Source organism: Dermochelys coriacea, chromosome 2 (assembly GCF_009764565.3).
Source record: "Dermochelys coriacea isolate rDerCor1 chromosome 2, rDerCor1.pri.v4, whole genome shotgun sequence".
In the NCBI taxonomy this organism is placed as follows: domain Eukaryota; kingdom Metazoa; phylum Chordata; order Testudines; family Dermochelyidae; genus Dermochelys; species Dermochelys coriacea.
The window spans coordinates 174,905,173-174,918,375 of NC_050069.1; the positions used below are offsets into that span (position 1 = coordinate 174,905,173).

A 13,203-nucleotide genomic window follows, 5' to 3' on the forward strand; every position below is an offset into this window, starting at 1 on the left:
TCAGGCATATTTTCTATTCCTTTAGTTGTTCTTGTGACACTTTTATGTGTACCCTCTCCAATTTATCTATGTCTTTGGTGAATTGTGAGAACCAGACTGGACACAGTATTCCAGCAGTGTCAAATGCATAGATTCCCTGTTTATGTAACCAAGGTTTGTATTAGCCCTTTTGGCCACAGTGTTGCACTGAAAGCTCATTTTTTTCTGATTGTCAACTCCCTCCTCCAAATCTTTTTCAGAGTCACTGCTTCCCAGGATAGAGTTCCCCCCACGCCCCACATCCTATAAGTATGGCCTACATTCTGTGTTCCTAGATTCTTCATTTACATATAGCTATATTAAAATACTTGTTGTTTGCTTGTGCCCATCTTATCAAGTGATCTAGATCGCTTTGTATCAGTGACCCTTCTTATTCATCATTTATCACTCCTCCCCAATATATTGATTTGCAAACCTTATCGATGGTGATCTTGTTTTCTTCCAAGTCATTGATAAAAATGTTAAATATAGTAGAGCCACGAACCGATCCCTGCAGGACCCCACTAGAAACACATCTATTCAATAATGATTTCCTCATTTACAATTACATTTTGAGACTATTAGTTATTCATTTTATATCATCCTCATTTTTTAATCAAAATGTGGTATCGTCTTAAAGAAATCTGTTATATCAACATTATTACTTTTATCAACCAAACTTGTAATTTTCATTAAAAAAAAGTTATTTTGACATGATCTATTTTCTGTAATCCTGTGTTGATTGATATTAATTATATTACACTCCTTTAATACTTTATTAATTGAGTCCGATATCAGCCACCCCACTATCTTGCTGAGAATTGGTCAGACTAACAAGCCTTTTTAAAAATTGGCACAACATTCACTTTCTTCCAGTTTTCTGGGAACTTGCCCATTTTCCCAAGACTTATTGAAGATCAACACTAATGGTACAGAGAGCCACTCAGCCAGTTCTTTTAAAACTCTTGGATGTAAGTTGCCTTGACCTGGTGATTATAAATATCCAACTTCTGTAGCTTTTGTTTAACATACTCCTCAGATACTGGTGGCATGGAAAGAGTGATGTCATCCTCATCATCTGACTACATTATCTTTTTCCCCCCAAATGCAGTAATAATTATTGAACGCTTCTACCTTTTCTGCTTTATTATTGATCATTCTATCATTTTCACTTAGTAGTGGAGCAATACAATTATTAAGATTCTTCTTGTTACTAATATACTTAAAGTCAGAAGGAGGTTTATTTTAATTCTGTTGGCCATAAATTTCTTTTTGTATCCCTTTGCTTCCCTTCTTGATTTTCTACAGTTCCTCGCTTCTGATTTATATTCATTACTGTCAATTTCCACATTTGTTACATAAAAAATAAAAATAACTGTCTTCACTTCCCCTCTAAACCAGATCAGTTTTTTTAAAAAAAAAAACAATACAGCCTTCTTCCTCAATTGTAGAATTGTGGCTTTGGGGGCATCTAATAAAGTGTTCTTAAACAATCCCCAATTAAAATTTATATTTTTTCTGATTAAATTCTACCCAGCTGATTTGTGTGATAATTATTTTCAGCTTTGTGAAATTGGCCCTTTTAAAGCACCAAGAAATTGACTCTGGAGGGAGGAGATAAGACTCTCTCCTGGTGATTGCAGAAAGGGATACTTCAGTGTTGAGGGGTTTTTAAATTAAGCTATAAACTGCTTACTTCTGCCAGCACTCTGGAGCCTGTCAAATGATCCTGTCAAAAGATAAGACCCTCCTTCTCTATTGTGAATTTAGGAGCTAAGACCTGTCCTAAACTCTCCTGTCCTCTCCCCAGGCTTGGGAGTAGCCATTCCTGCCATTGATTTTGTCATCTTCACTTTCTTGTTATAAGACTGGCTATGGGGGTTATGCTCAAGATGGAAAAAAGGTACTGGAAGTTTGTTCCAGCAGCACTTCTGTAACCCATAAGTGATAGTACCAGAATGGTGGTCTAGCTCCCAAAGAAAAGTGCTAGGATAGTGTTCCAGAGTGTTCCAGCATGACTTGAGCCTTGCATTGGAGTCTGGGATTTCCAGTTTGAGGAGGGTTCTTGTCTTTTCATGCAATCATTCATAACCTAGTTTCTCCTGTCACTGGAGACACAAAGCAATGAGTCTGCCCCACTATGAGTGAGTGAGCAGACTCTTTTTCTCAAGTGGGCTTCAGTTAAGGAATCACATTTAGCATTGCTGGTGTCCAACTCAGTGCCAGTTCAGTATCTTCAAAAAGGGGGCCTCACAGTATTAGCAACATTCCACCGAGGAAACTCTACCACTCTCTAACCTCCCTTGGTTTGGTTTCTGTTATCTTTCTGGTTAGGATGAAAATCCTTTCTGGTTTGGGGTAATATGACAAATCTTCACAACTTCTCTGAGGCTTTTTTCATGACTGTACAACATGAAGTGTCACAAGATGAGAGGAAGGCATTCGAAGGTGGATCTCACCAGATCTTGGCTGGATTCCAGTGACTTCATTGAGGTCAGAGGACTCCCCCTTAAAGAGTGCCCATCCTCTTCTAAATGCGCTGTGGACAGTTTTTCTGTTGTCCAAGAGTTTGGGGGTAAGAGCTGTCTGTAGAGTATTTTGAACAGGTTGGATCCCTGTTGTAATCAGCACAGATGATTTGAAGTGACTGCGGAGGCACTAATTGCTTTGGGTGTCTGGTGGTGAGCTGAGATGACACTACTCAAGCCCTGAGGTGAGTTTTTTCCAGAGGAGGGGGCTTTGGAGTGCAAACAAGAAAGAAACCATACAAGTCCCAGCAGTTTTTAAAAAAAGCTCCCAGTTGTTCAGGTCATTTTAGAGAGAGGAAAGTCCAAGGATCAGATGCTTTGAGGAATGGATGCTGTATCAGCCTCAGGAAAGTTGTTGATTATGTGAGAAACAGTGGGATACAGATTCTAAGTCAGACAGAAAACAATCTGACTTTTCTTCTGTGGAGTCAAAGAAATATATGATGAGGTGCATGGAACCAGCAGGGATGCAGCCCTACAGGCTGTATCCAAAGGCAGGAGGGGGCAGCCTCCAGTGTGGCCACTTGTTGCAGGAGGCAACAGGTGAAGAAATGAGCTTCCAATTGGAAGCTTTTTGTTGCAGGAGGCAACAGGTGAAGAAATGAGCTTCCAACTGGAAGCTTTTTGTTGCAGGAGGCAACTGATCCCCTTTAAGAGGCAAAGTGTACAGCCCAATGGTAGAAAAGTAGTGTGGCTTTTTCCGTTAATATTCAGAGAGCAATTCCAAGTTGGGAGCCACAACTTTGAGGCTTGCTAGAGAAGTCTTCCTCACTTATCAAACAATACTGCACCCACATGGTTAATGAGATGCTCTCAAGAATTGTATGGGATTTGGAAGAAGCTTTGTGAAGTCAGGGTTTTTTCATGCACTCTCTATTGCCCTGTAATGTAGTTATGCAAAATATTAATAGATGTTGCCAAAAAACCCAATCCCAAAACCACTTTCAAATATATGTTGATGACAATGACCTCTGGGACTAATTAGGTTAATAAACTGTATGTATTATGGATGCTTCAAGGGACTCATTCACCACCAACTTCTGTGCTGTCATGGTGGCAGGCAGAATTAATATGGTCATCTGCACAAAGCTCTATGCTGTTTAATTTGGAACACTTCTCTAGGCATTGAGCAGTGATGAATTTTTTTCCCCAACGTTGTTTGTTTTCCCAGCTCCCCACAGGGCCTGAACGATAAATACATTTGATAAGTTTTTTTCCTGGCTGCTGAGCAGCTCTAAACATTGCTTGTACTTTTTTCTACAAGTCATCTTATCCTGATTAAGTATAGGACTGTTTTTCCTGTCATTAATGCTCAGGTAAGGCTCCATATTTGTCTTGGGAGGGAGAATGAAGGGGAGTGATACCTCATCCAGGTGTTGGTGGATAGTAGAATAGTAGTGGCTATAACCTCCAAGAGCACGCTCATAGCTCTTTCTACGCCTGTAGGAGCTATGTAGCTCCTCACAGTGCTTGCCTCTTAGCCTTTGCTGTTGGACACAGGAGTGGGAATGCAGCCACACTCCAAACTACTTAACACCTCCTGGAGCCTTACAATCAGTGCTAGATTTTCCCTATCTCTCTATGGTGGCAATAGCATTATTGCTGCCTTCTGCATAGGCTTTCTGGGTGGGGAAGGAACTCCCTGGGCACTTGTATGGAACAACCTATTATGCCCCTAAACTTCAGAGTACTGTCAGGTGCCAGAAAAGCCACCACTTCGTTCTTCACAAATAAACTGGTTTGGCCTCAAACACTTTTGAAGTGCGCACATGTGTTGGGAACAAAATATGTGCCATTCTCTTCCCACTGATTCCCCTCTCTTTCTCCCTTTCCCAGTTTGCTGCCATTTCGTTTGTTTATATATAAACTCCAGCTGTAAACAGAAAACACATTTTCAGTGAGCAAAATAAGAGGTTACTCCGTTTTCCTATTGGGGATTTGTCATTTTGCTGTAAGTGAATAACTAAGTGCTACTTGCATGTTGAACTAATGAATTCTGCCTCTGTTTTGAGTTTCTGGCCCTATATTTTAACTATGGAGGTGGGGAAGAAACTTGACAAGATTTGTTTTATTTGCCTTACCAACATTGTATGCAATATTTTTTTAGACTCTTTTAATTCATTTTGAGCAGCGAGAACCTAATTTTCTTATCGGTCACTACAGTGTAGGGCAGAAATATAAAATGAATCAGACAGACATAGAGCCAGGAAGCTTTTAAGGAGACCTTGAAGTGGTGTGTAAGGGAACCTCTAAATCTAGCAAGTATGGTTCTTATTATAATTTATGATACCATACGGGTGTTTTGTATCCTTGAAACCTCTTTCAATGGTGACTTTATATGGTAGACATTACTTTTTCCTTACTCAGCTCTTTGGCAGAGGTTTAGGAATTATTTTATCTTGAATTAAGAAATCTGAATGCCTGCTCTGTTCCATTTTTAATGTGTTCTCTCTATTATTTACTGTAGTACAAGGAGGCTTCATTTTTAAATCCTTGAGAATTAACTTACACAACGTTGCTAGTTCCAGCAAGCTGACATTTTCGTGGCCTTACATTTATACATGGGTTTCAGCATATGGCAGAAATGTAACAATTGCAGTACCAGGGCAACCACTGTAAAAGTTTCTGATCCTGCAAGGTGCTGAGTACTTGCAACTTTCATTGCTTGGGAAGGCAGCGATCCAACAAACCACTTAAGGACATGAGTATCCAGAGTCTCAAATGTTCTCTCTGAATTTAGTAGGGTGACTCCTGTATCTAGTTAGGTGTGGGGCTTAGGTCCTCTTAGCATTTCTCAGCCTTACAGTTTGTATTCTGATTCTGCATCTCTATGCACAGACTTGTGGGCAAGTGGGCCGCAGTCCATTTAATTAAAAACAACATACTCCAATCTACATAGTCTTGATGTACATCATAAGACCAGCAAACAACGAGAGAAACCTTTTTTTTTTTGTTCTTGAAATTGAGAAATAATTGACCTTTTGTGTTCTTTCTTTTCCTATTTTTATTGCAAGGGGTGTGAGTTGATAGAGACACCGGATCAAGACTTCACTGACTTCACCAAGTGCCTTCAGATACTCCAGAAAAAGATAGAAGAAAAAGGTCTCCAGGTAAAGCCACCTAATCTTTCAATCTGTGGTAGTGTTATAACTCTTCCTCCCGAGAGAAGCTAGGCTGTTGTATTAAGTTTGCACTGAAAGAAATGGTTATTTACTGTAGCCCTGACAGTCTGAGCCCTGACCATATTTACGGCACAGAGAGTAAATATTTATGTTTTTGCTAGGTGAAATTACCCTAGACAGACAGACAAACAAACAGCTTTCTTGAGACAGCTTGTATTGATTTGTGTTTTAATGAGCTGCCTAACGTGTTGAAAAGTGATTTGTGGGTGGTTGCTGACGCTGGTGTTCAAAGCAAGAGTCCCACTTGGGTATGTAAATAACTCTTCAAATCTTGGCACTCTGGACATTGATGCTGCCCTCCGAAAAGGAGTTAAGAAAACAAAGAACCTCAAGTTGACCAACAGCTTACTCCCTTTGAAATCAAAGAGACTATTTGCAGAGTAAGCAAAGGTTAAGCCAAGCGTGAGAGAAGTGGAATTTAGCTCCAGCTTCTCTGGCTTGAGGGAGCTGATGAGGAGGAGTTCCTAGGGATCCCATCCTTTTCTTCCAGTAGAACAGCAACAGCACCTGATAGGGAAAGAAGAGGGAATCCCCTTTTATTCCTCCTCTAAAGAAAGAGCTCTCACTTCCACCGATGACCTTCAGGGCGAAAGGCCAATCCTGACGGGAGAAAAAGGAAATACCAACTCCTGTTGCCTTCCCTCTCTGAGAGAGGAGAGGTGAAGGAGACTCTAGCCTTTCACTCACTCTCTCCACTGCAGTGGTAGAGGGGGGGTAAAGATTTCAGCCTCCACCAGCTCCCTTTCTCATTCAGTGGAAGCGGGGAAAAAAGAAGTGTTAATGTTAGCCCCACACTGCTCCCTTGTTCTCGGTGCAAATACATAATGCATCAATTTTGCTTACAATCCCTTTGAAATGTCTACACCTTCTAATAGGGAAGCATTTCCCTGGAGCATTTTTAGAGATTCTGGTGAAGAATCTCCCACCATGCACCTTTTTCCGTGCTTTTTCCATCAATACAGATTCTCCATCCTGATAGAAACTGTGGTGGGGGATTCCCCTCCACATGCTGCAAATGCTCGTATCTGGCTCCTTATGGGTCAGACAGCCCTTTCAAATATGTTTACTCTTTTGTACCCTACCTCATCTCCTGGGTGCACAAGATAGTGTAAGGCTGTCTCACTTTGTAACACCACGATCTGTGACAACAGCCATTAGCACTGGTGAGTTTCAGAATCTGCTTTGACCACTGGGGCTGTCAGGTGCTGCTCATTATGAATGAGGGTGGTAGAATTGGACCCAGAGTGAGGAGGGACTACAGTAAATCTAAACTTGATTGAGTTCTGCACCCCATGCTCTTATCAGTCTAATTTACTGTGGACAGATGGGTTTTAAAGGGATGTTATGAGACTTTAAAACTGAATAATAACCACACAGTTAAAACAAGTGCAGTAGGAGTGTGACGTCTATAAAGGCATTTCAGCAACAAGTACCCTCTTTCTTAAATCTTTGACTGCTTTGATCCCCCTTTTATTTACTAGTGTAATGTATTTTATTGTATTAAGACCGATAAAGGATATCACACTTCAAATCCTTGATATTTTGTGACGCACAAAGCTAAGTGTAATTGCATTAATTGTTCAAAATACTTGCTATAGCACAATACCTAACTTTTCCATTCAACTATATTGTTATGTTGCTATATTTTAATGGCAGCTGAGGTGTTGACTTTGAATTCGGGTACTAACCTTTTGCTTTTCTGAGGATACAATCAACTGAAAAGGGCATGATTTCTCCAAACAGAACTACTGTGTTTATTAAATGCTAGCTATTTCTTGTTCAGGGTGTCTATTGCATAAAATACCTAAGCTGCGAGGTATTTGTGTAGTTGTGAGCCATGCAGTTGGATGGAAAACATACATTTATTTTTCTATTGTTGACCTTTCTCTTTCTTGCATCCACCTTACGGCAAAAACAATTACTGCTTCGATATACATAAATGACACAAACGAAATCCCAGACTGTGTCACAAATCTGAAGTTTAAGTTTTTGTTGACAGTTCCTTCAGCTTACAAGCATTAAGTGTCATTTGTCAGGAGTAGCGTGAACACTAATTTTGGGTGCCTCAATTTTTAGGGGCCTTGCCTGAGAAACCTTGATCCTGATTTAGAGATGCTGAGTGCTCACAGCTGTTGTTGACTTAAATTGGAAACGCAGGTACGCAGCACCTCTGAAAATCTGGCCCCTTTAATAGATTCTGTGTTTAACCTTCGACACCCAACTTGGAAAATTTTGGCTTAAAAGTATCAAGGGATGGGTCGAATGGACCCCAAAACCAGAGGATTAAAACGCTGTTGAGTACAGCCAGATACAAGCAATGCTGACGTTGGATAAGGTAGCAACCATCTGATTCTGTGGCAAAAGCTTATCATGATGGCCAGCTTGATCTCCAGAAGGGAATGTTGATGAGCCACACAATCACTTGGTTCCCCAAAAACTAAAAGCAGCAGAGGGTGAAAGGAGCGTCTGGTGTCTGAAAGTTTGAGGAGAACAGAAAGCTATTGTACTGTACTCCTTTTTGGAATGTAGGAAGATCTTTCATTGTACTTTTGTGATTTTTGCTTCAGAGAGTCCTTTTCCTTATGTGAATGGTTACTGGGTAAAAGACGCTTTCCTGGTACCAGAACTTAAACCCATATGTGCAGGTTCATTTTTATATAAATGTATATATTATTATTATTAAAATTATATATAGGTATAAAGAAGGGCCCAACATCTTTTTCCTTGCAATAGTGTTGAAGTTACTTTTTGTTTTATATCGTCGGTACTTGTTCAAAATATTTTGAGCTTACACTGTGTTCCTTATTTGCTCTTCAGGTAAGCAATGATAAAAAGCTAGTAAATTAGGGCTTGGCTACACTTGCAGATGTAGAGCGTTTTGGGTTAAACCAGCCTTCAGAGAGCACACTAGGGAAAGCACCGTGGTCTGTCCACACTGACAGCTACAAGCACACTGGCGTGGCCACATTTGCGGCACTTGCAGCTGCATTGGAAGTGGTGCATTATGGGCAGCTATCTCAGCGTTCAAGTGGCTGCAATGTGCTTTTCAAATGTAGGGGGTGGAGTGGAGTGTGACAGGGAGTGTGTATGTGGGGGGAGAGAGAGTGGGTTTTTTGGGTGCTGAGAATGTGTCAGCATGCTGTCTTGTAAGTTCACCCCCCCCACACTCAAAGCAAATATTTACTGTTTGCTTTGTCTTGGAGCAGATAAGCAAACACTGTCTGAAACGGAGCTTTGAAAGGGTACTTCCGCATTCCTGCAGCCGATTTCAAAACAATGAGAAGAGCGGCCACTTGACTTAAGGGGATTATGGAACATTTCCGGAGGTCAATCAGAGCGCAGTAACGTAACTCCTCGTTCACACTGACACTGCAGCATCTCACCCAATACGCAACAGACATTATCCTTCTTACCGAGGTGGAGTACCAGGAGCTCTCTAGTCAGGGAGTCAGAGCGCTCTACATGCCTTGCCAGTTTGGATGGGGAGTAAGGTAGAGCTTTCTGGGCGGCTTTATTGCGGTATAGTGTGCAAGTGTAGCCAAGCCCTTAGATGCACTCAATATGTATTGCATCCTCACAATCAAATGTAACATTCTGTCTTAGAACAAAATACAACATTTAGAAGCCTGGATATCTGAGCAGAGGTTTTCCTAGATTGGCATGAGAGCTGCTTATACTCACCAAGGAAATTGCTTCTTTTATGTCTGTAGAGAAAGTTAAATGTCAGTCAAGACCCAACATGCAGGTCTCTAAGGGGAGTTTTTCTTTAACAAAAATAATTCATAGCATCATTTGTTAGTCATATGTGATTACTGTACCTTAGACAGTCCAAAAAAAATTTCTCGTGTACAGATTCAATATGGCATCTAACATCTCCGGAGTGCTTGCTCTTGCTTTACATGCTCTAATTTGGTATCACATTGTGTATCCATAACTAAATAATGTGCAATAAAATAACAATATAATTCTGTAATTTTTGAATCATCAAATTATGTGTGTGCATAATTAGATATTGTAGTACATTGCAGAAGGATACAAGCAAGACTACACTTGTTAAATTCTAAAAGCCAGATTCTGCCTTGTTTTACCCCTTGTATAACCTATTCACTTTAATTGCGGTTGAATGGATAAGTTAGAGGTATGAAGTAAAGCAACACAGAATTTGACACTAGACTTTGTTTCCAAGGTTGTCAGATGTTTTTCTGTTTTATATTTTTCTCCTAGTTTATGGCTCTCTTAGGGTCCATGGGATACAGTTCCATGACAGGAAAGCTCTCCATCCTTCTGGCATGTGCCCTTTTTATACAGTTTAAGTCACTTGATGTTTCAGTGTGCACATCCTGTTGTACGACTTTAATCATGAAGTCCTCTTTCATGTCAGTGTTTGGACAATTTCGTTTCCTTTTAATATCTGCAATAAATTTATTTAGGATTATTCTTCTCTGGAGTAATATATTACTATGTCTACTGTTTAATGAAACCTGGCTTTCCTAGATAAACAGCACATCCCTCCTCCCCTCTCATGCAGTGCATATTACTACAAGGAATCCTTCAAACTTAGGTGTTGAACACACTTATTATAACAATAATACCTAGCGTTTTTACTGATGCAAAGCACTATATATCTCAGTGATTTACTAAGGAGGTCAGTATCATTATCCCTAGTTTACAGATGGGGAAACTGAGACACAAAGAGGGGAAGTGACTTGCTCAAGGTCACCCAGCAGGCGGATGGCAGAGCCAGAAGTAGAACCCAAGTCTCCTGATTCCCAGTTTAGTGCTGTCTCCATTAAGCCACACCACTTCTTAGTGACAATCATCAGTAACTCCACTGAAGCCTATAAAGTTACCAACAAGGTAGGTGAGGGGAGAATTAGGCCAATAACCTTTCTTCATACAACTTAACTTTATCTAGAATACGTCTTGATTAGAAAAGATGTTGCTTGCATTTTCTTTCCTCCTCTAGTGATGGGTTTATAAGATCATTCAAAAAGTCAGCATCAATATAGGGTTTAAAGCCCCACACCACAAAAGCTAACTAAGTTTACACTCTGCCCCATCTCTCACTTCCACTTGGGATTCTGAGAGGCAGCCAGGAATTTCAGGATCAGAAAAAGTTGTGCAGTCAAATCTCATATAGCTTTTGCTGCCTCCAGCTTGTCTTTCTCCCCATCTTTGGTATTTGCCAGCTTGTTTCCCTCCCTACCCTGTCAGAACCTGCTGCTGGCTAGCTTAACCACCACCCACACCCCTTGTTATTTTGGGCACCCACTTTTTTACAAACCAGTTTCCAGGAGGGAAAATGAGGAATAACTTCTCCAGTTGAAACTACCTGCTTAATTTTTAAATAGGTAAAGTACAATTTTCCAAGTTTGAATTGACTCAAGTACTGGGGCTAACACATCTGCTCTGGCAAAAATTCCATGTCCTCTTGAATGACCATGACTGGTCTAGCCTGGGTTTTATATTCAGTCAAAATCTGGCACCTCCTGTCATTTCATACCTGTATTACCACAGTGAATCATAGATTCAGTACTGATTTGAAGAGATGAGTCCTCACCTATTGAATCACTAGTACCACTTCACACAGCATCCTGGGTTTTCCTTCTAGGTTTTCCATGTGTGTAATGTATAACCTGGACCCAGCTTAACATCCTGTGTGAAACTTGACAAGTCACTTCCCAAGGTGATACGTCTCCCAGCAGTATCAACATTAGTTCACACTGCAAAATAAACCCATGACTTTACTAAAGTGTGTGTGTGTGTGTGTGTGTGTGTGTGTGTGTGTGTGTGTGTGTGATATAGTTTCGCTTGAATAGAAAAGGGACTGAACTAATGCAAACTCCGCTTTCTATAGAATGATAAAAAGAAAAGTTCAGATTCAAATTTATACTGTACATTTAAAAGAGCTAGGTTCTGAAGCTGTTGAGATGCTGAACCTTTGAAAAATGTGATTTTTAAATGAAAATGCTAATCTATTATCAAAAAAAGAAAAGGAGTACTTGTGGCACCTTAGAGACTAACAAATTTATTTGAGCATAAGCTTTCATGAGCTACAGCTCACTTCATCAGAACTCATGCTCAAATAAATTTCTTAGTCTCTAAGGTGCCACAAGTACTCCTTTTCTTTTTGCGAATACAGACTAACACGGCTGCTACTCTGAAATCTATTATCAGTGACCTTAAAAAATGTCTTCTTTTCTTTAAGTTTTCCACACTGACATTGAGGGTTTTATTAATTTAAAAGTGTTGACATTAAACCTTTGAAAGGCAATAGGAGTTTCAATAAAATTCATTTTTATATTGTTGGCCTATATAAGGAAATGCTATACCCTTGTTTTAGGCAGGGAGTATAATAAAGCTATATTAAAAGTCTCCGAGCTCAGTTTTAAAGTACATGGTATTTTAGATTAAACAGTTAAATAAAGAACAATCTGTACTTTCCAGACAAAGATAACACTTTAAACCTATCAATGGATTATAAAAAATCCCCTGTAAATCTGAATAATGGATGAATAAACTAAAGCTGATTTGACTCCTTGAGCGTGTGCTTTTGAGGACTGTTTATATTTGAAGTCTCTTCATTAGTTATTAAGAAGCCATCTTATGGGCTTGTCTACACAGGGACACTCGGGAAAGTTAACAAGGCTCTGTCTACACTAGACACCTCTGGCGGTGACGTGTAGTGTACATGTAGTTACACCTCATAGTGAAAAGCAGGTTGTGTCCATGCTGTCGTGTGTAGCTACACATGCCAATGAAAGGCTGTGATTGGGGGAAGCAGTGGGGGGAAAAGGCTTGAGCTGCTCCCTGCTGCTGGAGCTTTTCACTGCAAGGAGGAAAGGGGCCGGGGGAGCAGCAGGGAAAGGCTGAGCCTTTTGCCCCTGCCAAAGCTTTTTCCATGGTGCTGGAGTCTTCCTGAAGCAGGGGGAGCCTTTCCCCACTGTCTCCCTACTGCCAAAGTCTTTCCTATAGTGGGGAAGGGCTCCAGCAGCAGGGAGTCAGTGGGATGCTATGTTGCTAAAAATAGCATGTATCTGGGGGAGGTATGACATGGGTAAGCAGAGAGCCATGTAGGATATGTACTTGACTGCATACCCGGGCCCTTCACGCCTGTCTTTACTTTACTCTCCTGAGCTGTGCCTCATAGTCTATGCTGCTGTTCATATCCGTGCTAGGGGGAGTAGGTCTGTATCTAGGGCAAGGAGTGTGCCGCGTAGGTACACCCTAAAGTTGTGAAGTTAGCATACATAGGTTAACTTATGCACTTTAACTTCATAGCTTTGGTTAATTCATTTTAACTTTTTATGTAGACAAGCCTTTAGTAAATCTTTCTTGATTGGACGATGGAATCTGAAGTGTTGTCAAGCCCGTTTCTGATCCTGAGGAGTGCAGAACACCCTCATTTCTCATTGTGATCACTGAGAGTTGAGGGTGTTAGCACAACATGCCACTTGGCCCGTTCCAGAAGGGAC

General features: G+C 40.6%; 1 protein-coding gene across 7 annotated transcripts in view; it reads left to right on the top strand.

Annotated features, from left to right (window-relative positions):
• TPK1 (thiamin pyrophosphokinase 1) overlaps window positions 1–13,203 on the top strand; it is a 516,426-nt gene that overhangs the window by 321,170 nt on the left and 182,053 nt on the right. For 5 of the 7 annotated variants that reach the window (XM_038390018.2, XM_038390017.2, XM_038390016.2 and 2 more), the window contains one exon: window positions 5,561–5,656. The exons of the other annotated variants lie outside the window; for them this stretch is intronic. In XM_038390018.2, the coding sequence (XP_038245946.1) occupies window positions 5,561–5,656 (96 nt within the window). The remainder of the gene's footprint in view (window positions 1–5,560; window positions 5,657–13,203) is intronic. 7 annotated transcript variants of the gene reach the window in all.